The sequence below is a fragment of the Mchenga conophoros genome, linkage group LG18, assembly GCF_057382185.1.
Source record: "Mchenga conophoros isolate Kocher_MC1m ecotype Shallow Benthic linkage group LG18, M_conophoros_male_GT1.1, whole genome shotgun sequence".
Taxonomy (NCBI): Eukaryota; Metazoa; Chordata; class Actinopteri; order Cichliformes; family Cichlidae; genus Mchenga; species Mchenga conophoros.
Window position 1 is genome coordinate 23,857,126 of NC_140543.1, and position 24,709 is coordinate 23,881,834.

Below are 24,709 nucleotides of genomic sequence, written 5' to 3' on the forward strand. Positions count from 1 at the left end.
TCACCCCAGGTTCTTTCTACCATGGTGGTTTGGATGTAGCCTTAGGCTGTGTGAGTTAGCCTGTGTGTTTGTATTCTGGAGGCATAAAGTACAGGTATAAAAAGAGAGGGAGACAGAGAGCGAAGGAAATACTAAAATATTTATTAACAGATTAAGAAAATAGTTTTCCAATAGTGTGCGCCTCAATCCAGTGCTAATGGCTCCACATAGTATCTGCAGTGTTTATTATGAAAGCATGGAGAAATGGGCCTTTGGAAAACAAGTAGTGCTGAAGTGAACATAAAAAAAGCACAGAGTTGAAACCAGGTTAAAACTTAATACTTCTTCTCCAAGAAAAAAATAAAATCATTAAATATACCTGTATTGGTCTCGGTGGTCACCTTTGTTTACCTTTTTGGATCGCATATCCATAGCAACACCAACACACAACACATGACCAAGCATTTGTAGATACAGGACACATGCCCAGCACTATACTGATTTTTGAAATGTGCTTAAGTGCATTACAGATTAATGATAAGGAAGTCACCAAGTGGACTGTCTCTCTAGGTCATAACATTCATTCTCATTCACTAGATGAGGCAGGATGCTCTGTATCTGTCAGATGGCTGACTGACGTCTCCTTCACACATGAATATCCAACAATGTCTGCAGATCCAAGTTGAGACATCGTCAGAAGTCTGTTTTGTAGTGTTGCCACTGTAGGTATTTTGGCCAGTATTGGCATTTAGAGCGGTCATGAGGTGGCACACATTCACTCCCTGCGTATTTACTGTGCATCAGACAGACAGTCATATCGGCCTGTTTGACATGTACCTTCATCTGGTAATGTCTAGAAAACGTTAGGACTGCAGTGCATGTGCGACTGTGTGGCTGTGACACTGACTGTGTTGTTTGAACTTGTGATTTATTAGAGGAGACTGTACCAGGATCATGTGAGGGTCAATACGTGAATATGTCGGAGTGATTCAGAGTACTTTTCTCTCCAGATCAATTCAGGATCTAGACAATAACCTAAGGATTTTGCCTTGTTTTTAGTTTTTTTAAACCCAAACAGCTTTACAAATATTAAACACATCACCAGCCTTTCCACTAACCTAAAGCTTAGAAGAAGACTTCATTTATTTGCTGAAGTTGAAACATTTTTGGCCTGAGCAGGGCAATCTGTGCTCTCTTTCATCTTTGCATTAACTCTGACTGTAATTATTCTGCCTATAAAATGCTTTCCCCCCCAAGCTATTAGGCCCCAGGGGTCAAATGCGTAGGCTGATTATTGTTCAAATGAAAGAAACCAAGCAAACACGAATCAGTCAGAAGTGACAGAAACGTTTGTTTGAAATGCAAGTTGGATAACTTTTCAGTCAGTTTAATGTAAAATCTATGTAATGCATGTCTCTCTTAGTATTTCCCATATAAAATGGAATGAGTTTTACTATTTTGTCTCTCTACACTGAGAATTTTAAAACTGTGTTTGTTCATTATAGTCACTGTGGTACAAAATATTAAGTAGTGCGTCTTCTAAATTTGATCAAATCAAGCTTAGAAGACGCACTAACCGCACCACACTGTGATCTGTCTCTTTCACTCATATTTTTTCCCCAAATTAGGGCCAATACGTATTGCTTAACTTAACAGTGAACTCCAGACTGATTTTATTATCATGACAGGTCTTCAGCATGTAAGTCCCAAATTTCCACAATGAGGGTGTGTAGGTTTTAAAAAGGACAGCAGAAGTGAAATAAAATCCACACGCTCGCACACAGAGGGAGAAGCTGACAGCTTAGTTTGAATCAATGTCCATTTTCTGTTTTTCAGCATCAGCGTGTTGCTCAGCAATGAGACAGGGAGGAAAAACATTTTTTACACGCTGATTATTTTAGTCCTTTGCTGAAAAAAAGACACCATTACACATAATTATGACCAGAAGACTTTTGAGAAATAGTGCTAAAATTGTACTTAAAAGCTCTAAACCCTTCTTTCCCAGTGGTGCAGTATTTACTAAGTCTGTTTTGTTAAGTTACTGTGTGTTGGTGTGTTGGCATGCACATTTGTGCGTACGAAATGAGTCCTCTGTGGAAAGTAACTGTTTTTCACACTCGTACTTTTCTAGAGGGGCTTATAGGCCCCTTCAGCCATGACTAAAGCTTTTCTCTCGCTTTAAAAGTGCCTCTGCCAGCAACTTTAACCTCCCTGGGGTGATTTCTCAGTCTTTATCCACAGTACCATAACGTGGATTTGCAACTATTTTCCAGCCACATGTTACACCTTTATATTTAAAGTCCTTTAAGCTGACATGTGCCTTCTGAAAGAATTCCACCCATATTTTTGAAATCTGATTGAATATGGATGGATAAACTTATAGAAAAAAAGCATGTCTCAAGTTAAGCCGAGGAACGTGTTGTTTCCTTGAGAAGGATGCTTTGTGGACACATTTTTTTTATATCGCTCTAATGGCACCCACATGACCCGTGACAGCAAATTAAATTTTTATTACAACAGCGAGCAGTCAGCAGCTCCGGAGAAATATTCACATTTACACTGGAGATAATTTTATAATTAACTGCATGTGTAATGTCATGTGCATTATACTGTTTAATCCAAAAATAACTGCATGCTCTTTGCAGAAGAATAGGAAGTGGTAGCTTTAGGATGTATTTTCATCTTTTACACAAAGGGAATAGACTAACCCCTTTGAGACCTTCTCATGTAGTCACTGCACTGCTCTATGAGCTGTATTGAGGACACCAGTGGAAGTAATTTCCTGCTCCCTCTTGTTAGAGCACTATTGGAACAGATTTTTTCGCTGTAATTGAATCAGACATCTTGCTGCCCGGACATATGTAACATACTTCCTGCTCTTTTCAATCCATTATTCCTCTGGTGGGCGTGTAGATTTTGGTGATTGTCGAAAGGAAACTGAACTGACAGGCCACAAGGAAGCAGGTTGAAGGTGGCTAGTTAAGTTCCTGTTGTACACTTTGTTTTTAAATTTTAAAAAAATCCTTAAGAAACACTTTAGTACTGTCTGCTGCATTTTTCTTGGTCTTAAATCACATTAGAGCTAGACTATTCAAATATTTACTTCTTTTCATTGTTGCCAAATTAATGACATTGTCACTAGATTTTCTTTTTGGACAATTAACACCAGCATTGTTCTGTGAGTGGAAGGTGTGTGAGTGCAGGTCTGCTACACTACAGGTAGGCTGCGAGGGACCACGGGAAAAAAGCTTATGGAGTAAAATTAAAGTCTAGTACTAAAGTTTGCTCATGTGATCGTGCTGACCTTTTATTAAAATGTTTCTGAATTGAGGGATGCAGGGAAGGGTTTGACAAACTTACAGTTTGTTAATGAAGCTCCAAGCCCAGAAAATGATTCTAAGTTTGTTCAGAATTTTAATGTTTGGCAGCTCTATTTTTAAAATCTGTCACCACCTGTAAACATGGATTTCCAATGTATGTTAAATATTAGGTTTGTGGCCCTCACCTTTCTCAGGAAGAAAAAACCCCAAACAAAATGATCAGACTGACGGTTCACATCTTTTCCCTGATAACAGTGACAGGTAGTGAGAATGAGAGACGGCAAGCAAAGTAAAGCCACGGTTAAATGGCTCTAGATGACATATTTACCGCAGCAGACAGTGACAGACAAAAGATCTGAGACAGACGGCAAGAATCAAGACAGTCAGACTCACAGCTGATGCCTCTAAAGTGTAAATCGGCACTAAAAAGGACGAGAGCAGCAGCAACCAAACAGATGTCTGCCGGAGTACAACTTTCATGAGTGGATTCACTCGGAGTTTTAAATGTCAGATTATCCTGGCAGAGCAGGGAGACTTTGTTTCGTTTGTGGTGATCAGTGAGCTTATATGGCACAGTGGAGCCTGCTAGTTGATTATAAAAGTGTTCTGCACATGTGATATAATCATAATTTTGTTTGGGTTTTCGAATAAGTTCACAACTGTAACTCTTTTTCTTCCCAGGCATCTATAACTGAGGTTAAAACACATTGGTATATTTGTTATTATCACTTTTTTCTATAATATTTCTAAGAAAGGAAATAAAAGTTATTATTCAGCGTAACAAAATGTGAACGAGAGGCCAGACGGTTTGGCCTGTTTTGCGTCAGTCAGTGCATTTTTTGAAGCATCAGCAGCCTCTATTTTCCTCAAAGAAAAACCCCACAACTTCAGAAAATGTCTGCACTGAAATGGCCTTGCTGACAGCAACACAAAACACCTCAACAAAGCAGAAACCCATGATTTCAAAAGACTCACAAGAGAATTACATTCCTGCGAGTGATTTTGGTAATGCAAACTTGATGCTTCCACCAGGAAGAACCAGGAAATGAAATGAGTTTACTCCTGTGATATGCTGGCATTTCGTATTCGCCTTGTTGTCCCATGTGTGGGGGGGGGGGGGGGGGTTTGTTTGTTTGTTTTTTCACAGTGGAAAATGTAACCAGTCCACCACATTTAAAAGTGCTGAAACACGTTTTTTCACACCTTCAGTGGAAAGCAGGCTTAAAAGTTCTATTGAATGTGCAAATCTAGGCCTGAACAGATGGAGGAATCATTCATTCCAGCCAGTCAAGGTGTGAAATTTTCATTTAACGTTTTTTGACGTTTAGCAGATTGTTGCATTTGAAGGGTGTTGAACTAAGTGCAAACTGTAGACTCTTTATGTTGGCTGATCATCACATGAATCCAAAGTCTGCAAAAGTGGAACTGTTTCTAATTGAATCCGGTCCGTCACACTGCCATCCATTCCTCCTCACCGTGGCTCCTCTCGTCTCCTGCTGCTTTCTGTTAATGGAGATATCGCCTCCTCCCTCCTTCTCCTTCCGCCACTGTCCTCATCCCCTCCTCTGTTATCTCTTTGTTGTCCTCCACTCCACTTTCACTTTTCAATACTTGCCCTGTGCCTCTTCCTTGGCCCGCTCTGTGAAACTAATCGTCAGTGTGCTGTCACTCAGAGCGCTGCATCTTTTCCGTTTTCCTGCAAAAACGAATCAGTCGGCCTTTGTTGATTATTTAACACGTGCTCCCTCCTTCTCTCATTATACTGTAAATCAACAAATGATTAATAACAAGGCGCAACCAGAAAGAAAACAAATAGGGTTTATTAGTGAGTGTGGGTCTGGAAGGCAGGAAGACTGAGTTTCTTTTAGCGAGGCTTAATATTCCCTGTAGTGAATGCCAAGCGCTCTAAAGGCAAACAGTTGGCATTTTGAGATCCCCTGAGTATCTATCTTTCTGCAGTGTCCTGAAATGCCCCAGCTTAAAGTAACTAAAACATTAAGCAAATGTTAACTTAAATTGTAATGATGATCATATCCTTTTGGCACAGAGCTCGATGGTATTTATGATGAAGTACATACAGAAGCTGGCTTGATAGCTGCTTTGACCTCCAAGATACCCTGAAACTTTCAGACAGATGGCTTGCTTTCATGAAGTTGAAGGTTTGCTTGCTTGGGTTTTGAATGATTACGATGCCTAGCATCTTATGTGCCATGCTTTTTATAGTCATTTGATGCCTTGGGTCTTTACCGTCAAGGCTGGCCTTCAGTCTGTGGTGTACCTTTTTGCTTCTTGTGGTTAGACTGGTAAATATTATATTGCCAGCATGAAAAACAGTGGTTTCTATTTTCTGTTTAAAAAGTGAATAATATTTTATTTCATTAGATTTGCACACTAGGAATCCTCAGTTATGACAAATACATATTCATGTTTACCTATAATTATATTACTTATTATTTGGGCAGTGTTGAGGTCATGATTACTCATTAACTTTGGAAATATCACATTCGTTGAACTTTGTAAACTCTCTCTCTCTAACAGTTGAATTTAAAATGCAATTCAGCTGAAAGCCAAATAAATCAATGAGAATAAATAACAGTGGAGGTTGTTGGGCCATAGGGTTATCTGGGGAGGAACGAGGCTCAAACAACAAGCTTTCCCAAATGGGTAACATGTGGTCCTCGCTGCATCATCTATAATGGAAGGTCTGCAGGTGCAGACGGGGGTGATGAGGCCCAGGAAGCATTGCAGTTTTTCCATAGGTTCACCTGAACTTTATAGCAACTTCTGCTTCCTCTAGATAAATGAAAGACTAGCAGAAGCAGTCCACTGTAAAGAAAAGGGGTGCCCTGGTTTTCTAGTACGGGCAAAGCAAAAGATATGAATGCAGCATAGCAACATTTTATCTCATTTATCTCTTTTATAATTGTTTGAAGCAAAAATACTCCAAAATAACCCCACCGACACACTCCCTGTAATCTCTCCATAGGGTCCTGCACACTTTTTAGATCCTCCAGAAATTGAAACCTTTCATCTCAAATTTATCATTTTCAAGTTAAATTTATCATTTTATTTTATTTTCCAATCGCACAATCATCTGTCCAAATACCACAACTCTTCAGTTGTTTCTTTTGAATGCCTATAGGCATTGTGTGCAGAAAATAAGAGGCTTTTTCCCCCCTGTATCAGTTCATTTTGATGACGTCAGCAGCAGACAGAGAAGGGATTGTGTGTTACAGAGCAATTATGGCACATCTGTATCTCACATACTGCTGTTAAGACTTGAAAGCAACCATCACATTGTCTTAATGGAATTGTGGGGACAGCTAAATCCGATCAATATTTCCGTGAACTAATTGTATTCACAACTACTGTTGTGGGGGAGTTTATGTTTTCTGGTTGATGGAGACTAGAGTTTATGGCTGTTTTAATGAGTTAAGGAAAAATCAACAATACTAAAAAACAACAATATTGCCTGGAAATCCAACTGTACAAGGCAGAAAGGTCCTGAGAGAATGCAACTGAGGAGAATTAATGCTCTGAAAATGAAGCGTTGATCATCTACGACCCACTTTTGCTTTGAGTGCACAGCTTAGATGCTGCAGTCAATATGCCTAATTACTTTTGTACTTGCTAACTGCAGCTTACACTTCAGCAGTGGGATTGTAAAACTCACCGCCGATGCTCACAGTACTTATAGACCTAATGTAGTCATGCTGTCTCTTTGGCATTGGAGTTTCTTATGTCTAATCTACTGGTGCTGTTCCCTTCTCTGAATTTAACTTTTGCATTCGTTTATGTGTCGGTGTTTCCAAGAGCTGTCTCCTGAACCCACTGATGAATCTCTGAGTTGCTTAATTTACATACCAAGTAATGCATTTTGCTTGTGTATTGTCCCTCTGGGTTTGAATACTTTCCAAGAATGTTATACCTATGGGGAAATCTTATTATAGGAAGTGCAACTATATGTATATATTCCTAGAGGTGAAACACTAGCAATCATTTCCAAGTAGTTTCAAATGATTAAAGACTTGCTGAGGCTATGAAAACTATCAGGTATTAGTATATATTATGACATGCCTTTTGAATAGAGTGACCATGTTTTGTGGTTCTCATGTACATGTGAAGTTAAAAGTAATGCCATGTCCAATAGTCAAAGCAGAGAAGAGGAGGGGTCAGAGGTTAGAAGTTAAAATACACTCGCTGAGCACTTGCTAGTACTGGTTTGGAATATTTCTGGCAAGGTGCTGGAAAACTTCCCAGATTTTGGTCCATATGGACATGATAGAGTCACACAGTCGCTGTTTCTTTTAATATTGCCATGTTGAAACCAGCTGATTTGAGCCTTGTGACATGGTTCGTTATCCTGCTGGATGGATACATTGTGGTCATAAAGGCACGGACATGGTCAGCAGCACTCAGGTAGGCTGTGGCATGTAAACGATGCTCAGTGGGCACTAAAAGGCCCAAAGTCCAAGTCCAAGAAAACATCCTCCACACTATTACACTTCCACCAGCCTAAACCACTGAAAGAAAAGGGCAGGATTTTATGTTATTTACAGCAAATTATGACTCAAACATCTGAATACTGAAGCAGACTCATTAGCTCAAGCAAGCCGTAATGGCACGCGGTGTGTTTTTTATACAGCAACCTGTCTGCTTCAAGGTTGGACATGTTGTGTTGGCAGATTCTCTTGTATTGGTATTTGAGTTGCTGTTGCCTTTCTATCAGCTCAAAGCTGTCTGGCTATTATGCTCTGACCTCTGGCATCAACAAAGCATTTTCACCCAGAGAACTGAATAGTTACTCTTTTTCATACCATTCTCTATAAAGATGGTTGTATGAGAAAATCCCAGTAGATCAGGAGTTCGTGAAATACTCAGACCAGCTCATCTGGCACCAACGGCTATCCAAGGTCGGAGTCCCTTAAATCACCCTTTTCTCATTCTGATCCTCAGTTTGAACATTAGTTGGTTGTTTTGACCATCTCTATGTGTCTGAAAGCATTGAATAGTTGACACGCTATAGGCTGATTAGAATAAGCAGTCGAACTGGTGTAGATAATGTTGGACCTGTTATTTTTAGCTGCAGGAAAAGATCAATAGCGTTTCAGTGTTGACACTATCACCTTTGTGTAACTAGAAAACCTGAGTTTAAGCCTAAAGATAGCTGGAAAACGTATTAGCAAACAAGTACTGTATTACATACGCAGCTGAATGAACTATAATCGGAGTTGGTGTGTCATGAGCTCATGAAGGGGCTCTTTCTAGATGCTAAACTCATCTGGGACTTGCTCATGATTTCTTCCTATAATGTGTTTTGCAGTATAAAGTTTCTGGAGATGAGTATTGCGAATCGGCACAATGAATTTAATTGAAACTGAACCAAGCTATTGTTAACTTTGTGTAATGTTTACTCTAGGTAGTGTTTTAACAGGGCCTTTTAATTAGCTGCAGGTACCACATGAGCTATTAGTTTGAGCCAAAACAAAATATTTCAAATGTTTTATGCTGTAAATCTAAAGTAATGAGATGCAAGACACTGAAGTCCTCTGCAGATTTGGGGTAAGCAACAAATGTTGCCTTTTAATCAAAAAAGATTAATCTTTTTCCTCAAAAAGTGGAAAAATAATCAAATGAAAATAAAAAAAAATACAAAATATGAATAATATTGTCCATTATCTTTTATCATAATAATAAAATAAAGTAATGAATTAAGTATTTTAAGTGTATTATTATATACATAAAGGTAATGTAACTTTGTGGATATTTTCAGGCACACTAACGACTTTGATTGAACTGGTCTATCATGGCTGCTAATGCTGAGTTATTACTAGCAGACATAAACTCCTACATATCTAAGCTATTAAGCTGCCATCAATTACTGTTAGAAGTGTGATATAATGAGATCCACTGTTCAACGCTGAAGCAATTATCACTTTCTAACCAAGCTGAAAAGCTCTGAGTCCACAGTTTTAATTCTCTGCCCGCTTTTACTGTTAAACTAACAGCATCATAAACACTTTCCCACATGGACACATCGCTATAAAAGAGTAAAATAAGATGATTTGTTTAACTGCCTCATTAGAGAAAGCAAGAGTTAAAAGACAGTGTTAAATATCTCGTGGTGTCAGGGAGAGTCTCAGCGTTGCTGTTTTCTCAAAGGTGGGTAATTAATGTGTAATCTTCTTTTGTGCAAGAATATGAATAACATGCTCTTGCATGCTCCTTAATTTGTGTAAAATGAACATGAAGCCAGTTAACAATAATTGGATACAAGTCTTTGTTGTTGTTCTGTTAATGAAGCAAGAATCAGGGTGATGGGGCAAAAAAAAAGAAGCAATGTATTTAAATCAGCACTAAATCTGATTTAATGTATAGTTTAAACAGTATTTTACAATTTGAAGAGTTGAGAACTTTCCCCCCCCCAACAAATGTAATCAGAAATCATTTTAACAGACTCAGTCTAATTTATTTTGACAGCAATAAGTGATAATCAGTTTCTTTTTAATGCCAGGGATGTATTTTAAAAACCTGGCCTACTCAGAAGCCTCTTCTCTTTCTTCGAGAGACGTGGCGCTGTTATTCTGGAAGTGCATCCTATAGGAACCCAGTTTAATAATTTAATAGGAGAATAAATGGAAACATTTGTAAGGTTGTACAGGCAGCAGTCTATTCTTCTGTCTGTCTGTGCCTGTCCTCTCTTTTACCACTTTATTGCCCCTCTTTCTCCCTCACCCCACCTTCCTGCCTGCCACTCCTGTTATCTTTTCTCTTGTCAATCTCTTTCTCTCCCCCCTTTTAATTTCTTCTTCTTAGCTCTCAATTTGAATTTGTTTTTCTGTTTTCACATTCAGGTAATACTTTATTACTTTATCTTTGTATTATTCTACTTTTCCTCACCGATGACGGGCAGTGTTGGAGTGAGATTTTAAGCCAGCTCCTCCTGTATAGACACATGAACTCTAAACCAGTCTGGATTCTCTGATAGGAGCTTTACCAAGTCTCAGATCTAAAAGGAGCTCCTCAGATTCAAAGTGTCCTGAATGAGAGAATAAGCCTTCCAGAATCAGTAAAAGCCATCTTAGACATTTTTCATTTTAATCCCTTTCTGCATTTTTCATTTTATCTGTATTGCCCTCCTACTTATTTTATACTGCTTTTATACTTCTTCTTATCATTATTATCACCTCTTGGTAGTCTCGCCTTTTTTTCTACTGTCGCCAAAGGAAAGATGTCTTTCACCTGTAATCAAACACACAGTGAAAAGAAATGGATTTGACGTGACTTAAACTGATCAATACTGGCACGCTAACGCAGTGTCTTACAATATGAGCTGGGACTTAAATTAAATATAGATTATCATCCAATTGTGTCCCTGTAGTAATATATTTTCATGAGCTTCAGTGACCAGGGGAAGACAACACAACAGATATTTTGATTTCAATAGCAGGATGGATACAAGTTAATAATCTTTTCCACTAATGTTATTTACAGGAACTCACTATCTTGTTTCTTGTGTCTGTCTCTATATTACTGTCATATCAGATTTTATACAATGCTCTAAACACACAGATCGACTTTAAGACTGTTTCTTCTAGTAAGTCAATTAGTCTTCCATAATGTGAAGTCTAATTCTGTAATGGCTGCAGATGGATCTCAGGAAGTGGCCAAAGACGCCATGCACATTGTGACCATTGACACATGTAACCTTATTAAAGGGAAGCCTGAGTCTGGGGATGGCAGCGTCTGTCTCTCAGTTGTTCAGTTCACTGTTTTTTGTCTGGGCTCCAGGCCTATTACAATGATTTTAACTTAATTTTAGACATGCAAAGCATGAATCCCACTGACTTTGGTGAACTACTGACTTTTTCTCTGTGCCGTAACATACCATTTTAAGGAGCTCGACAACTAACTGTCTTGATTTTTCATGCCAGTCGTTTGATATTTAGCTCTGTGTTATCCTGCTGGAAGCAGTCATCAGAAGATAGGTACTCTGTGGTGATTAAGGGATAGACATAGTGCAGCAATACTCAGGTAGGCTGTGGTATTTAAACAATGCTCAGTTAGTACTAAGAGGCCCGAAGTGTGCCAAGAAAATATCCCCCATATTATTACACTACCAGCAGTCTGACCTATAGATACAAGCCAGGATGTTTTCATGTTCATTTTGACCCTGAATATCAGAGCAGAAATCAAGACTCATCAGACCAGGCAACACTTTTTCAATCTTTTATTGTCCAATATTAGTGAGCCTGTGAGAACTATAGCCCCACTTTCCACTTCTTAGCTGACAGGAGTGGCACCGCGTGTGGTCTTCTGCTGCTATAGCTCATGCGTCAAGGTTGCACGTGTGAACATTCAAAGATGCTCTTCTGCATGCTTTTGTTGTAATAAGTGGTTGTTTTAGTTACTGTTGCCTCCCTGTTAGTTCAAAGCAGCCTGGCTATTCTCCTCTGACCTCTGGCATCAACCAGAGAACTGCTGTTCACTTTATTCTTTCTCTTTTTTCAACACGTGTAAACCCTAGAGATGGATGTGTGGGGAAAATCCCAGTAGATCAGCAGTTTGTGAAAAACTCAGACCAGCCCATCTGGCACCCTCAACCACACCATGTTCAAAGTCACCTTTCTTCCCGTCTGCACTTCAGCAGGTCGTCTCAACCATGCCTACATACTTAAATTCACTGAACTGCTGCCATGTGATATATTAGATAATTAGATATATTGATATACTGTGAACTTGATCAGGAAGTAGGTGGTGACTCTAGAATATGACAACAATAATATTTGCTTAAATTTGTGGAGAAATTGCTCAAACATTGGGAAAAAAACCCAGCGTGTACGTACATGTCCTCCAAAATCAACTACTGAGTATTATAATCAAAACAGCTGTCTGTCCCTGTTTTCTGGCTTAGAAGTGAGCCCTTTTAGCTCAGTTTATAATTGCCTTTGTATATGTGTGTGTACTAGTCTGGACTGCAGATTCACATGCACACAGTTAATGATACGTCGACACGTTTTTACGGATGAAAAACTGTGACTACATGACAGCAAGAATCTGAGCCAATGTTTGTTTATAGCAGCTCATCAAGCAAAAAGGAAACACCGCTTGTGTTAATGTACAATCTTTATTTTCCTGTGCTTTTCCTGTGTTTTTCCTGAGTCTGTACAAACATGCAACAAGGTACTTGGATTAGCGATGAAATTGACATTGGAAGAACACACATAAATGGAGAGTATAGACAGGTCTTTATTGCTTTCAGCTTTGAGAAATTGTCTTATAGAAAGCTGCTGCTGTAGTTTAGCTGATCTTCTCTAGAAAGTTGTTCCAGACTCTTTTCTTTTCTCTTTGAATGCAATTTTTGTTTCATTACTGTGGCTGAGTACAAGGATGTCAAGGATGAATACTTTAAATGCATCACTAATGGCTTTACAGTACTTCATGTCATGAAAGCCAGTATTGGTAATAGCCCATTTCCATGGTCTGATGTGTGCTATTTTGCTAATATATAGCTCCAATATCAGACTACCTTTAAAAACTCCCAGCTCTGCTGCGTCAACCACCACCCAATTTGTTTGGGATAAATGTAAGACCTTGAGCTAGAAATTGAACTTGCCATCCATGAGTAAACTGAACTGGCTGTGGGCTGCTATTAGACTTACTGAAGACATCTTCAAATGTAAATGAAATGCTGTGTGAGCATGATGGATTAATATGTATTTATGCATGGTTAGTGCAGGCACACAGGAATGAAGAATCACTTTGGTACTGCTCATTTTTATAGTCACCTCAGCACTTCACTTTAATATTATCATGACTTTCGAGAGTCTCTCTGTAACATTGTTTCAGTTCATTTCATGTCTACTTTTTTATGGTAATTTTACACAGAAGAGTAAATCCAAGGAAATCTGAAAAACATAAGGATCAGGCTGTACCTGCATTAGGACATAAAAGTGTATGTGTTTTAATGTCCTGGTTAATGCACCATTGGATCCAGCATTACAAGTAAAATGTTCCTGAAGTAAAGATACATAAATACCACTTGAAAACAGACCTCCACTTTTCTCTTTTCGCATTCCAGCAGAGCAGAGTCATGCTGTGTGCTGCAGTGCTTTCTATCTACTGCATGAGCATAAGATGACACTTCTTCCATGAATAATGTCATCCCTTGTGGTTATTTTTCACTGCTTATGATCCACTCTGTACTCTCTCTCAGCATGGTAGGAGTGCCATCTAGAAACATTAGATCCTTGGCAGCACAATGAAAGATTATAAGACAAATGTGACGAAGAGTTAACACAAAAGGTCATGTAGATGAAGATTCTTAGGTCTTGCTTTTATGTTATAAATCTAAAAAATAAAGCTTCGAAAGCACCGTAAACTTGTTCCAGAGGCTTTTATATAAGCCACTCTTTTGTCACAAGCTTAAAGTGTGTTTGTCTCTGGGTTTTTTCTCCTTCACATCAAATGTGTTGCTTTAAATTTGTGTTTCTTTTGTTCAGACCTATTTTCTAGTTTTTGACCCTGTCCTCTCAATTCAGTGACAAGCAGGGGCAGAAAATGGGATAGTAGGACAAAACTACTAAGATTTGTTCAAACAGATGAAAAGTGGCGAAAAAGCTTTAGGAAGAGTTTGATGCATTTTAAATCACTGCCAGCTGGACATGTCATCTGCTCATTGGCATGAGACAAAGTGTTTCTCTTCAATGGATTGAAAGGTCGGGTTGACATCCCAGCTCCCTGCAGGGACTCACACTTGTGCACCAGAGATGCAGTATGTGTGTGTGGATACACAAAAGTGGCCAAGCGCATATGGTTTTTCTTGTGCCACGCTGGTGTCTGTGTATTTGTGAGGTCCTGCTGCAATGAAGCAGAAGAATGTCCAATTTAAAGAAATCAGTAATTCCTGCATGTGTGATTGTGATCTGTGTTAACCTGTGATTTGCAGCATGGTGGTTATACTAGAAATTGTATAGTAATAAATAGAGATGCACAGAGTAAGAAACAGGGAAACAGACAATTGTAAGAAGCTTGAAAGTCAATATGTCCAAATATTGTTATTCTTCAGAACTTTCTTGGGCAATTCCTTCAGATCTGTTGTCATTGATTTTTTAAGTCCAGTTCTTTTGAAATTTGGCGTACCTCAGCTTTTTCTCACTATTTTGCTTCTTTAAGAATGGCTTCTTGACAGTTAGCCTTCCACCTCGACCATTTCTGATGAGGCTTTGGCTGATAATAGGTGGATCAACTGAAGGGCCAGATGCATCTCTCATGTTCTATGTCAGGTCTTTGCTGGATTTTTTCACAGTTTCTTAAGGACATGACTTTAAGATGGCGCTTCTTTTGTCCTCCACTTGCTCAGTTTCCTTCAATTTTTAAAAGAGATGATGCACACAGTGCTAAGCTATGCTAAGCTTTTGGCAAAGCTAACTTTGGGAATCACCTTGTTAGTATGAAAATACAATTTTATGCCTCTCAATTTGTGTTATGTTTGCCCTTTTTTGTAAATTCAGCTAATGAAATGCAAACAAATGATGGTGTTTTGCAACAAGCTGCCAGTAACAGTTCCTAAAGATATTTTTCTTTCTTTTTGCTAAATTAACTATTAGGCGTAGACACCGCACTGGTTCATCCCTTTAGTTAGGTTATTTTTCCTTTAAAAGCAATAAGCATTTCACTGCATATCGTACTGTGTTTGACTGTGTATGTGACAAATAAAATTAAAACAAAACAACAGCAGCAACAAATTACTCTGTAAAGGGTTGGGGGTTTGGGTCTGAAAATGAGTGAAAAAGTTGCCAATGTGCAGAGAAAAACCTAAAAGGATCTTCTGAAAGTCTGTAGAACCTTTGCTTAAGACAACTTTAAGAATTACAAGAAAGTGTGGCTGGAAAAGAAATAAGGGGGACCTCGCAACTTTTGCACAGCACAGTACTGGAAGTCAAAGTGTAGTTTACAGCTTTGCTGCAATGCTTTATCAAAGAATCACAAATTCCATCCAACAAACAACAGTTTCTTTCCACACTATTCGCTTCTTGACTTTTATTGCTCCTTTTTGCCACCTGTGAAAAAGCAACACTCCAGTGGAGGGTTATATCCTTTTGCGTCTCTCATTCTGAGTCTGTCTGTTGAGGTGACTCACTGCATTATGATAAACATGGTCATAAACTGTAGAATGAACAGAGCATTGTACTAATGAAAGTACCAGTCTTTGCAGTAATGCTGTTACTTTCTGCTCCTCCCTTATTCACAAGGCATCACTATAGCAGGCAGCTCTGTATTTGTTTTTGTTTTTTGCTTTCCCTGATGTACTCCCAATGGGATTTGAATTTCCTCTTGGGATCCAGGGATCTTTTACTTGTTAGGGCAATGTATAAATGGCTACACTATGTCTTTGCAGTAATACTGTGACCAAAATGTGCATTGAATTTCTCAAGTACAGCTATACAAACTAAGACAGTATCATTTATGCCATCCTTCCTCCTCTTTTCACAGTCAACAAGCACAAGCCATGGATAGAAGCCTCTTATCATGGAGTGATCACAGAGAACATGGACAGAGTGCTGCTGGACCCTCCGCTGGTAGCTCTAGACAAGGATGCCCCGGTGCCATATGCTGGTAGGAAATGCAAATGCAAAATAACAAACACATTAATATCAGTTGTACAGCAAAGTACACACATTTTAATAGAATACAGCATGTTTATATACGCACATAGTACACAGAGTGTTTCTCACACACACACACACACACACACACACACACAAATAGAGAAGACTTTGACGAGGACGCTTCAGTGCTGTGTGCAGGCAACTGTGGCAACTTCACACCCCAAGACAAAAACAGATGATCCACCAGTTCTCCGTACTCACTGTTTGTCATGGAGACTGAATTCCATTTATCACAGTTAGCAGTGTAAAACAAATGGCTTTCTTTTTAAAGAGAACAATTTTTTTCTTGCCGTTGTGCAGAATTACTTTACATGGCCCCAAAAAATAAAAAAAAAAACAAAGAGTTTCCCTTCTTTCTAACTCAACAGAAAACTTCTGGCCAGGATTGAGGAATTTAAATTCACAAACACTTAGACCAAGGTATTCAAGCTTACGAAAATAGGTTTATTTTATTCTCTCACAGCCTCTTCGGTCTTCCTGTCAGGGATCTTTTCGTGGCTTCTGCTGAGGCAATTTTTTCCCATAAGCTGAAATGCCCCATTAACCTCAACAAAAGGTTGCTCTTAAATATTGAAACATATGAATATATCTCTCCTCAGCGTTTCATGATGACAATATTTATTTCAGAAGCAAAACAATGCTCTGTCATTTTCACTAGAACACTCACCTAGAATTTAAGCGGGGTTTACTTCACTGAATTAGCATTGTAGTAAACAGCATCTCAGCTCCAGTTTTATTTAAATTAAATTATAGCTATTTGTATTCCGCTATCATACATTTGCTTTAATCCCAGCCACTGCAGTATTTAATATTTATTAGTTTATTATATATTTACAAAGATTTTAATACCCTTAAGGTGTCTAGCATGTGCCCTTTAGCAATAACTGAATCTGCATTCACTTGAAAGTCTGGTTACTGAGTACTCACTGTAAGTTTTTACAGGGAAAAAAAAGTTCTCTGTGTTGTAGTGCAGTACAAATCTCCCGGGTAGCGTGAAAAACAACTAAGGAACAACCTTTGTTCAGTTTAACGTTTTATTGCGCTCGTGTTTGAAGTTCGAGCTGCCACACAAACCACAGTCTTTAACATAGACGTGGATGCTCTGGGTGTAGCACTCACATGTGACACATTTAATAATGATGGTGCAACATCATCATGAACCTCATCTCCAGATCGTAGTTTCTCGAGCTGATTATATCGCCTAACAAGAGCTAAAATCAGGCAGGCGTTACACAGGTACAGCAGTGCTGACAGTGACAGGAAGAAAAGGGACAGAGAGCGCTGTTATAATTAGACAAAGTATTCTGAGACTCAAAGGCAAACGAAGAGGCTTTTGGCAGCTAACGCTTAACAGCTCATTATGGCGAAATGGCTGCTATTAATCCCAGAGCTGACAACCATGGAAAACTGATACTCGGCTACTTTTCTTCTTCTGTTCTCTTTTTTTTGTGTGTGTTTGTGCCAAAGCAATCTTTTCTGTTGCTTTCGGTGTTTCTCATGAGCTGTTCTGTAAATAATCGGTAAATACAGCTGACTGTAAAGAGTGTGAAATAGCTGAAATTCATTTTCAACAGCTTTTTATACTTAACAACGTTGTACATGTTGTGTAGTACTCTATGGTGTAACCCAAATGTTGTAGAATCTGCATTGCAAATGTACTGTATAGAGATTTAACGATCCCCTTGTGGGGGAAAGGAAGACTTAGTTTCACCTCAGAAGAAAACTCAGAATATATTTAGCAACAATAGCAACTACAGTCATATTTTATTCATTACAAGTGAAGACACTGAAGAAACCGCTTCCAGACATTGTTTCTGTCCACCAAAGCAGCCTTACAGTATTTTACAGCACATAACGTTCCCTGGTAACCAAATCCATGATGTGGTAAAAGTTTAATGACACCGTGACAAGTAGGCAAACAAAAGAGGAAATTAATTGTAATTGTTTTTCTCCATGATTAACATGTGGTTTGTTTACTTGAGAAGGTCAAGCTTTGTGAAATATTGCCCCAGAGGAAAACGCAGAGCTGTACACTGGCTGCTGACTGGTGATATTTCTCTCCCTGAATGTTTTTCATTGCATACGGTCTAATGAATGAAACCCATACAATAGCTACCAAGGAGACTGAAAAAATGGCCATAAAAGAGCAGCTCTGTCCCAATTTATCTCCCCTGGCAATTGCTACAGCTCACCCTGGGTTTTGCACACAATGCCCTCCTTTGGAGTTGAACTATTCTCTCAAATCTTTATCTCGATCTAGACCTTCATTTGTATCTTTCTCTCCACCCGGCGCCACATTCTTTCTCTCTCAATCCAGCTATCCTTCTTCCACTTCACTGTGTCGACGCTTTGCTCCTAGCAAGCCCATATACAGCCAGTCACTTGCGCATTATATACACTCTCATCAATCCTGGTTTCGTTTTACTGCTGAAAGGAGAGGGATATCCTTCTGGCTCCACATCATTTGCAATGTGGAAACACAAATGAAGATTGCTAGGTCCTTTTCTTCTGTAATTCTTTATTTTTAATCATGCTGACTGTCTCACCTTCGCTTCTTACCCCATCTCACATGTTTAAACATCTGATTTTTTCTCTTTACCATTTCGTCTTTGGCTCTGTCCTGCCTTCGTCTGCAGCGCCACATTTCACTTTGATGTAAACTACCCACAGTGGGCCTAACTTGAACATTATATGCTGAGACAGGCATCCTGGAGATAAATTTGTTATTACTATGTGGCTTGATGGCATCCTGTACCCCCACCCCCACCCCCCACCCCACCCCGCTCCACCACCTACACGTCCCTTGAGCAAAGGTGTGTGGGTCGAGGAGTATGTGCTGATAGAGCGTTCTCAATCAAATTAGCATGAGGAATGGTGACAGTGGACTCTGGGGTGCAGCAAGCCAAGCAGACAGTTTCATTTGCCTACTCTTTATCTCAAGGCCACAGTCAACAGACACAGATTCTTACCATTCATCATGGCACCAGAATAATCTACTATGGTACATTGTTTCCACTGCAGGACACACACGGGGTAAAGGAGCACGAATTGTTTGAAAATGGGAGGCAAAGTGTGAATAGTCAGATGACAGAAAACAGAGAAGCCAGATGGACAATGACAGTGAGAGCAGGCTATCACAAGCAAACTATTTGTGCCAAAAAACATGTTTGATCATTCCCATTGGCTGCATTTGGACACTCATGGTTATTATTGGCAATTGTCACTTTAAGTTTACTGTGGTTGGTTTGTTTGTTTTTTTAAATATTGAATCAAATCATCATCTGTTTATTTCTCCTAATGAACCGTTTGTGTTTCATTTTCTGAGGCCAGTCTCTCTGACCGTTAAGTATCTTAAAAATATATCTGCATAAACAGAGAGGTTGATTTTGGTTTCATCTGTTCAAAGAATGTTTTTCCAGAACTGTGTTGGCTTTTTAGCAAAGTTCAATCTAGCTTTTCTATTCTTGAGGTTTTTGTGTGGCTTCTGCCTTGCAGAAAACTCCCTGTAGTTTCTCTTTATGGTACACTTGGATATTGATAGACCTAGCTCCTGCAGAGTGTTGTTAACTTGGTTGGCTGTTCTGGTTTCTCTTAAACCATGGAAATCATTCTGCGATGATCCACCACCATTGTCTTCCATTTGCATTGCTGAATTCACCAGTGCTTTCTTTCTTTCTGTCTTTCTTTCTTTCTTTCTTTCTCAGGATGCACCAAACTGTAGATTTTGTCACTCCTAATATTGTAGCACTTTCTCTGTTTTCTTTCTGTTTTTGCAGCTTAAGGGTGGCTTGTTTCTGTCATGGCTGTGTGCGGGCAGGCAGGAAAAAGGACCCAAAATGCAGACTCGTGGAGGTGGAGTTTAAACTCAAAGTCCACTGCTTTATTGTAGGCATAAATCAGGAAACGGAACAGAACGATGAGGGCATGAAACTGAACTACACAGGCCAGAATGAGGGCACGACGTGACGACGAGCAGGAGCAGACACAGACATTAAATACAAGAGGAAAGTAGGGCAAAGGGAAAACACCTGGAAGACACAGCTGACATCGATCAGCAGACAGGACAGGGAGAACACAACAGGTGAAAAAACAAATCTTGTTGTCCATGTTCCCTTTCATACATGATTCTTACTCAGGCGTGTGAGTGTATACATTTTTTTGTAATTTTAAGAAAAGTCCGTTTGTGAAGATTCAGCCCCCCTGTTCCCCCCTCAGTCTGTCTGTGTAAGTTCAGTTTCAGCTATTTATTGCTGTGTGAGCCATGGACGGTCCCCTTTAACCTCATTAATACTTTCCTTTGTACAGCAAAAATAATACCAGGATAATAACAGCCTATTGATGTGCTGCCTAATTGTATCACTGTTTGCAATACTTATCATCTGTTCCAAAACAACAGGAAAAGACTCTATTTCAAGCCAAGACAATTCTTGATCAGTTTGCCAAATCCAAAACTACATAAACCAAGTACCTGAAAGTAAGGCTGCACCTTGGTGACTAAAGCAGAGATGACAATTAAAAAGTGGAGCCCAACGAAGCACAAGCTAAGTGAAAATTTAAAGGTGGCGAGAAAAACAGAAATTGGAACAAGGAGGGAGAGAGGCAGGAAATGTTGGAGGGGAAAAAATGTGAGGTAAGAGAAGGAGATGAAAGACAGAAACAAAGATCCATCCAAGATGAGGATGTGAAGTATATGTGTGTGCGTGCGAAAATGAGACTGAGAGAATAGAAAGAGACGATGTGATGGATCATCAAAGGATAAGAGAGGATATTGAAGGCAAAGTCTGATCAAACCTGCAGGTGTCTGTTTCTCTAAGGACGAGAGGAACATATCACTTTGTCTGCCTCTCTCTCTCTCCCGTTCTCCCTCTTCCTTCTGTCTGTCCTCTTTGCCTTTGTGCGATGGTTAAATTTCTGCAGTGGGCGCTTAGTTGTGAGGTAACACCGAGGCAGGTCTGAAACATGAAACAGAACATCAAAGATTCTGCATTCTCTTCAGCTTTGACACCTACAAACCGGATTTCACTCTGCTGCAACCGCCATTAGCACACAGCATTATAAAAACTCATTTAATTCTGTCAGCACCGTGTCTGTTAGCTCCCTGCATAAGTAATCACAGAGCACACAAAGCCAAACTCACTAGCTGAGTTATTATGAAGTGAGTATTAATAAGTTAAAATTGTTGCTTATAGAAAGAAACCCACTGGGAATGTCACCTGTTATCTTGCATGTTTTTAATTGAAAATGTTTTAATTATCTAAACACAATAAGATATGCATGAGATAAGATGAGTAGTTATGCTTATCAGTCAAAATTTAACACTTTCACTGGAGCATAATGGAGCATTAGTGGTACAACTCCATAAAGTTTGTGTACTTTGTCGACACATAAACAAATCCACAGTGGAGGTGGAACTGTAGTATAGCTGTGCTACTTAATTTATGTCTTATAGGCTTAATTTGGCCCAAGAGCCATAAGTTGGCCCATCCAGCTGGTCTGCAGAGCATAATGTCTAATAAACACTAAACAAAACTGATTGAATGGCTTCCAGCTTTTTTTAATCATCTGTGAAGGCTTTTACATTTATTAAAATATGATACAGGCTCTGCAGTACAGGGTGGCACAGCGATGCAGAGGCTACTGTTACCTCACAGAAAGAAAATCCCAGGTTTGGGTTTGCTGGTTTCTCTGTGTGGAGTTTGCATGTTTTATCCCTCTGCCTGTGTCGATTCTCTGGGTACTCTGGTTTCCTTCCACAGTGTTAGGTAAACTGGTTATTCTGAATTGGCTGCAAGTGTGAATGCTTGATTTTGGTGTGTTAGCCCTGTTCAGAGACTTTGAGCATGAACAATCACCAGTAAATCCAATAAAGACATCCAAAGTTGTTGCTTTTAAGAAAATAGATGGATGGTTGGTTTCAGCAACTGAATGTACTAAAATATATGATTTGTTAGGCTTACTATCAAGGGATTCACTTATTGCACTTAATAGCTAATTTTAAAATATTTAAATATAAAACAATGAGTTATGGCTTTTATTAATTTTAACAGTAAATATTATTGAGTTTTTAAGGCATCCAATACTGTATTGATAGTTGGGGATTTTTAAATAGCACTAGCATTGCCGCCTGGCCTGCAGGTGATGTGTGGGTTTTTGTTCTCGTGTTTACAGGTGGTCATTTATTTTCAACTTGTAGCGTTTCATTGTCAGTGACCATAAAGGATGAAACTAACTCTTTCCTCTTTATGTCCCACCTGTGTTTAACTGTACTGCCCATTCTTGCGCTTGGTTATAAGACCTTTGGTTCCTGCCTACAGAATTTAAAGCTCAGCAGATGTAGTCTGTTTATGGTATGAGGCTGATTTCATCCTTGGTTTGTTTCAAGGAAAATGCAGCGTGTGTATCATAAACTCAAATCATCTTAAATGAGTAAATCATCTTAAATGCCCTGTTTCTGAAAAGATGCACTTATGATCTGGTACTACCCTTTTATCGGAAAACACTGACAAACAGTGAAAGAGTCCATTTATATCATGGGAAGTGCTATGTCTCTTCACTGTTGAAGGAAGCTAATTGGATCCATATAAGATGGTCATAGTAATTACACATCCAGTAATGCTCCACTGGAGCTCTGTCGTCAATGCATTGTCAAATTGCTCACGGCGTCAAGCAACCTCTTAGCCTCTGATTGATTTTACAAAGGACTCAGACCCTTCTATTATCACCCTATTACCCAATTTTTTTCTATTTTACACTGGATCTGTCTCTCAATTCTTGACACTATGCGATGATTTTCAATTTCCCGATTACTCTCCATTTCTTTTAGTGTGTGTGCGGCTGCCAAACTTGTAATGAGCTGAGGTTTTGAGTGTGTTTTTGTGTGTGCTTGTGTATATCTATGGGATGTGCTGCACCTGTGACAGCTTTTTTTAAATGTAGAATTGTTTCATTCATTCATTAAAGGGACAAATGTTGCTGCTTTTATATTCATGCCTTGAGGGGTCAGATAATTACCTGTAAAATAGACTGTACCATAAAAAACAGAAGAATTCATCAATGCACTGATTATCAGTCTGTGCTGAGCTGACTGCAACGTGTGTCTTAGCAATAGGAGACTGAAGGGCTTTCTATCTGGTATTCTGGTTATATGCTTATATAAAGGCAAGGTTGCTGAGTGCCCACATCAGCTTGCAGTTAAATCACCGTCTTGCAGCAACTACGTAACTATTTATTTAAAGTCAATGAGATTCTGGCTGGACTCTGAATGTAAGTAGTTTAGTGTGTGCAGACTGATTGTAGACTGAACCCATCGTATTGCCATTTTATCACCATTGTGGCAGACCTATTCCACGTCTTCAAAGCAACCATTTCAAAGTTTTGCAAAATTGCAAGTTCATTGCACACAGTCATTTTGGTTGTTCTACAGTCTCCAACAACTGCAGCTGTAGCATAAGTTTGTAGGATTATAAGATGTGTAAAAAAAAAGTCATAAAAAACATTGATTACATATACCTGTAGGTAATATAGTGTGGAAACAAACTCTTTAGATTGAAGGTTTTCACTCCACATTAGCTAAGACAGTGGTACATTTGACAAATACAGTGGTTTTACGTGACACTAAAAGTCTTTCCTCCTGTACTTTTGGCAGTAAAAACACATATTATGAACAAGATTCAGCATTATTGTTTTAGATCTTTGGCTCTTCCTCATGCTTTAGGGTGAATGACTGGATAACTTTATGCTGGAGCCTAAGAGCAAGCCTACTTATTTATTTATTTATGTATTTATTATTTTGTATCTTCCGCTGTACAGGGCCTGTAAGTTAAATGTTGAATTTTTGCCTGAAAATCCACATTTAGTTTCAGTATTTCAACCTCATATCATAGCCATCAGATATTTAAATATATTGATATCAAAGGCCGCTTTAAAAGGGTCATTTGGTGTGAAATTACAAATTCACTTAATAATTAAACTTCTCATAATCTTGAGTGATAAATCTTCTACAAGTATCCAAGTAAACCACACATGTCATTGGTAACACTGTAGCTGCTAATGAGCCGGGCTTAGAAAACTCTCCCTACTCACTAATAACCTATATCAAATTAATTTACGTATTGAATACTACGAACACAGCTCCACAAACTTACCCTGGTATTACTAGTCGAAGTATTGATGAAGGGGAAAAAGAGGAGAGACTTTTTCTTTAAATGATTTTGAATCTGTGAGGGGATGAGGATGTGTTGCTCACCGTTTTGTTTCCTAATGTTTTCTTGCCACCTTTTCAACACTTGAATATGCCTTCCTGGTACCATCTACAGTGAAGGGAAGCTCGTGAACGCTTGTTTACTGGCAGTATCTGTGTTTTTCATTGAGCCAGCAATGTGTGGAGGAGGAAGGCAGTGTTGAGATGTGCTGCCTCTCTTGTCAAAATGACAGCTGAAAAATCTGCTCTTCAAGCATGGAGCACTGACCCATGGTCCTGGTGTGAGCTGAAATTGCTTAATGAAATGGGCAGTGAATAGCAGCTGAAACTAATCCAGTAATTCTTTGTGTTCCCTGGCTCTGGCCCCTGCTCTCTCTCTTTCTGACAGTGGTTTGACAGGGCTTCAGAAACCTGACAGGCCAATTAGAGAGCAATTTGCATATCTTCCTCACTCCATTTGCCTTGTTCATGCGACCATAAAATAGGATAATCTGGCTTTTAGACCTGTGTACAATATCAGAATTAGTCAGACTAACTTT

The 24,709-nt window shown here is 39.1% G+C and overlaps 1 protein-coding gene across 1 annotated transcript in view; it reads left to right on the forward strand.

Moving 5' to 3' along the window:
• The window catches only part of clstn2a (calsyntenin 2a), a 152,011-nt gene that overhangs the window by 64,884 nt on the left and 62,418 nt on the right, over window positions 1-24,709 (forward strand). The window contains exon 2 of the mRNA XM_085253705.1: window positions 15,795-15,917. Within this exon, the coding sequence (XP_085109831.1) occupies window positions 15,795-15,917 (123 nt within the window). The remainder of the gene's footprint in view (window positions 1-15,794; window positions 15,918-24,709) is intronic.